Source organism: Mus caroli, chromosome 2 (assembly GCF_900094665.2).
Source record: "Mus caroli chromosome 2, CAROLI_EIJ_v1.1, whole genome shotgun sequence".
NCBI classification, from domain to species: Eukaryota; Metazoa; Chordata; class Mammalia; order Rodentia; family Muridae; genus Mus; species Mus caroli.
In genome coordinates, this window is record NC_034571.1 from 139,345,587 (window position 1) to 139,350,177 (window position 4,591).

Below are 4,591 nucleotides of genomic sequence, written 5' to 3' on the forward strand. Positions count from 1 at the left end.
TCCTCCTCCTCTTCCTCCTCCTCCTTTTCCTCCTCCTCTTCCTCCTCCTCCTCCTCCTAACTTGGAGTGCACAGCTCTTCTGAGGAGTGAAGTTGGCTTTTTGACTGCTATCAAGAGTGGCCACCCAGAGCAGTCTTCAGAGATGTCACCTGCACACGAGGTGTTCTGGACCCAGAACTGACGGCCAGTGGTGGGGGTGCTCTGCAGACTCAAGGTGCCTGCTGACCCACTCACAGCCTCTCTCTTGGGAGAAAGGTATAGGAGCTGAGGGCACTGGAGAAGCTGGGGGCTGATGAAAAACAAACAGGTCACTGGTCTCCAGGGAACAAGATCCCGGTTTTACATCTGCACAAGACTGGCTGCTTGTGTGCAGGATGCTAGAGGGACAACCAGCGGCTAGCTTGTCTCTAGTTCCCTCATCATATGGCCTGGAATCACTGTTCCTTCACTACCCATCCTCTAACAAATATGGTGGGTGCCCACTCTGCAGGAGAATGTGGCAATATGCGACAAGTTACAGACAGCAAATGGCCTCTGAGAGGCTAGCATCAAGCCCACAGCGAGGGTAGAGAAGATAAGGAAGTGAGCCAGGGGAGGGAAGGGTGTAAGTTTATACAAGTAGTCCCATAAGCAGACTGTCTCTGAGGGCTGCTGGCATCCACATTACCACGGGCTTCTGTGGAACATGGCTCAGTCATCTACCTGGGACAAGGATGCTGGGCTTTTGATTCAACACCAGTGCCTGCAATTGGCTGGAACCATGAACTTCTTGGCACTGGCCCCTGTTCTGGAAATAGCCCCCTTTGCTCCTTTTAAAGGCACAGACTTAGAGGTCCTGGCAGTGGGAAGCTATTCATCCCCTCCTGGGATACCGCAGACACTTGTTCTCATTCAGAACGCTCTCCCTGTGGCCGGAAGAGCGGATGTGATCCCTGGCTGGGTGCACCAATGATGTCTGAAAGGCACCTCCAGACTCTCAGGTATCTGGTGCGCCTCTACAGAATTCTTCCTCACAAACCTACCTCCCCATTTTGGTGTCCATTCTACAGATATGATCCAGATCTCAGCATGGATGGATGGGGCCCTTCCTCTGATGTAAGGTCAGCACAATGATACCCCAAGGAACGTGTTACCTTTTCTCATTGCCTCACTAAAAGAAAAGATAAGTGCTTAATTAAAGAGAGGAGATCCTGCTGGCATTGAAAAGTCTGTGTTCATGATACTTCTGTTACTCTGGGAATGGAAAGAGGAGGAGGAGGAGGAGGAGGAGGAGACTAGTGTCAAAGACAATGAGATGGAAGGTCATGGGACCAAGACAGTTCGGGGCGTGCCCCTTGGAGAGAGACCCCAGCCCCTCCTTCTTACACCTTTTATTAACATTTTGGTTCTGTGTTTTGGGGACTGAAGTCCAGCCTCTTCAATTTCCACAGGACACTTACTGGTCCAGACTGGCCATCTGCCCCCCTACCCTACAACTCCAGTAACAAAGTATGAGAACTTGGAGGACTCTGGGACCTGTGTGTGGCTGCTAACAGGAACCTGGTAGGTGATTCCAAGCTAATTCTGCAGAACAGAAGGGAACTTTTCTCCCCAGTCCCTCCCTGTCTTCACCAGAAATGGCATGGAATGCCTCCGAGCTGGGCCCTCTGCCCTTGGGGCTTTTTTTCTGGGTTCATGTGTGTTGGGAGTGTAACTTCTGTGAAACCCAGTCTCACATGTAAAGTGAATTGATTGCTCACACCAGACGACGTGATGATGTACGAGAGGAACCTGGGAGGTGCCTTCAAAAGTGGTAAATGGTGGTGACATCAGAGACCTGACACTGGTTCTTAGCACTTTATGAAGAAAGGCTCTAAATCACCCCAGATAAAGAAAAACAGAAAGAAAGAGATCCCTCCTATGTCTTCCAATTGACTACCAACAAGTATCAGGTTATTTTTTATTAGAATAAATTACATTTTCCTGGCACAGGAAACATTTTGAAGAGGTGGAAATATATGCCTTGATTGTGGTGGTGACAGTAACAGAGACAGTTGACATCCACAAAGCAGACGAAAGAAAAAGGCTGAATGCCATCAACCTTTTCATCACACTCCAAGGGACAAGCACCAAGCGAAAGAATTGTAATTCTTTCTTTGGCATTGTGGTCCTACTGTAAAGGGACTTTACCCAGACATCCCTCAAATCCACAGATGGCCAGATTGTGCTCCCAGGCCTGAGTCAGTCGCCCGACCTGAAATTCTTTTCTTATCCAATCGCTCCACCTTGCGGACACTATGGGCACCGCAGCTTCGATCCTGGCATCCATCCGTCGGTTTTGAAATGCTGGTTTAAGAAAGTAAACAGATCAGTGTCTGGAGCGCCAAGGTGGACTGATTTCATGCTTGTTTGTTTTGTTTGGGTGTTTGAGGGGAGTTCAGGGGGCTTTTAATGATTGAGAAGATGCTGAGGAAGATAATCTTCTGAGCTCCCAGTCTACTGCGGTGCCCTCCAACTTCTTGGAAAGGCTGTGGGCAGAGATGGAAGGCATCCCGACTCGTGTATCTCTTTCATTTTGGATTCCCCACCCCACACCGCTGCCTCTATGTAGTTTAGGAATTGGCACCGAGTTGGCATACTTTTACAGGATGGGGTGTTTCAGCCTCCCATTAACCGCGCCCTCCCCCGCCCCCAAGCGTCCACGCGGCGTGTCCCCCTGGTGGTAATATTCCGCTACTGTATAGCATGCAGTGTCAAGGCAAAGGCTCTGACCAAGGAGCCTTTCTGGACTGTAAGATGCACCACAACTTAACTGGATTTGAGGGTTGAATAGGATCACCTGGAGGCCAAATTACATGCTGGCCAAACGATGGTTTCTTCGTTCTAGTACCTCCCACGAAAAGCGGGGAAGGTTGGACCGAAGTCAGAATTTCTCTGAACTCTCCATTACACTCGTACTGAGCTACCTTCCCCTGCCGTCATCTAAAATGGTCTGAGACAGTTCGGGATCATGGGAATGGCGCCTGAGTGCTATAAATGGGAATTCCTAAGGGTCAGCACACTCCTGGCTCACGGAACCACTTTGCTGAGTCTGTGGTGGGTAGGGACTGCAAAGAGCAGCGCGGAAATGGAGGGACGGGAGGATTACAACCTAGGAAAAACAGGATGCTCAATGGTGATGTCCCCTGAGGATGCCAGGCCACCCGGACACACTGTAAATAGAACAGCTGCTCCCATGGTCAGACACTAACTCTAGTTTTGAGCCTGATTGCCCGTGGTAGCAGGCAGACTGTGGGAGTAGCACTGCAATCCGGGTGTGTTTCAGGGACAGAGGGACTCGGTGGGTCGCTTAAAGAGAAAAGCGCTTGGGCGCCTCCTAGCGGCCACACACGAAAAATCCTAGTTTTCCTCACCCCACGTGGTTCGCTGAGCATTGGAAACGTTCCCTTGCAAGCCCTCTTTTCCGCACTTGCTCTGATGGCGGCGCTGAGACCTATTCACCTCTTTTAATAACGATGCCCTGGGAGGGAAAATATAGAGGCTTTTAAAATCCAGACTCCGTGTGTGTGTGTGTGTGTGTGTGTGTGTGTGTGTGTGTGTTGGGGTGTTGGCAAAAGCAATAAAACTCAGATCGCTTCCTTAGCGAGATAGCAGCAGCTATAATGCTCAGAGGGGATCAGGGTTTATTTGCAGATCCTGGATAAAAGATGATATATCGACGAGGTTTAGAGTGTCACTGTGCCTGGCCTCTCGGGAAGCCACAAGTACATATTTCCTGAAATACCACCCAACACAATATCTAATCCAATGCCACTTAAGCCAGGGAAGAGAACGCCAGCATCCCACAAGTTTGCACCCAGCTTCTAAGTTCGAAGTGGAGAGAAACCACCCCTCCCTGGAGAGGTCTAGGGCACCTTAACGTTTCTTGCCTGGCCCTTGTCTTCAGTCCAAGTGATCACTAAACGATGAGCCCTAATAAATACGTTTGAGAAATGTCCTTACTCTTGGCAAATATTGGATTAGTTTTTTCAATGACCAGGCTCTTGAAAAGGCTGGAGAAATCCATGCCAGGTCTCAACTAAGCCTAACAGTCAATAGGTAAGGAAAATAAGTTATTTCCCTGGTGGGAACGGGGAATACTGAGAAGGGAGTGTTCACTCTATGGAGCTATCTACATGATGGCATTTCAAAGCACTAAAGGGGACAGAATTTGAGGTAACCTGACATTTTCATCAATTTAGTGGTACACATGGTCCTCCTACTTTCTCTAGAGATACACATCCAATTTCTATTTTATTTTCACAACGCAGTTTATACACTTTTTTGGTTAGAAAATATGTTGCTTATATGGGTGGTGTTTGTAGAGGTTGTACTCAGAACCAACTCAGACTGCTTAGGGAAGGCCACACAGGGTGAGTTCTTTCTAAGCATTGCTTTCTGCTGGAGATACTGAGAACTAATGGAGTCTCTTCAGGTGAAGGGTGAAGGCTGTGGGATAAGGTTCTGAACTGTCCCCGCCCCCCACTAAGATGCCAGCCGGTTACACCTCTGTAGTTCAAGTAAGGATGGACCCCCCACCCCCTTTAGCCAGCTTTGGTTATCAAATGATTCT

General features: G+C 49.0%; 1 protein-coding gene across 1 annotated transcript in view; it reads right to left on the reverse strand.

Moving 5' to 3' along the window:
* Positions 1-1,927: 1,927 nt before the first annotated feature.
* Positions 1,928-4,591, reverse strand: part of Nkx2-2 (NK2 homeobox 2) — an 8,547-nt gene continuing 5,883 nt past the window's right edge. The window contains exon 3 of the mRNA XM_021155884.1: positions 1,928-2,325. Coding sequence (XP_021011543.1) covers positions 2,150-2,325 — 176 coding nt within the window. The 3' untranslated portion in view covers positions 1,928-2,149. The remainder of the gene's footprint in view (positions 2,326-4,591) is intronic.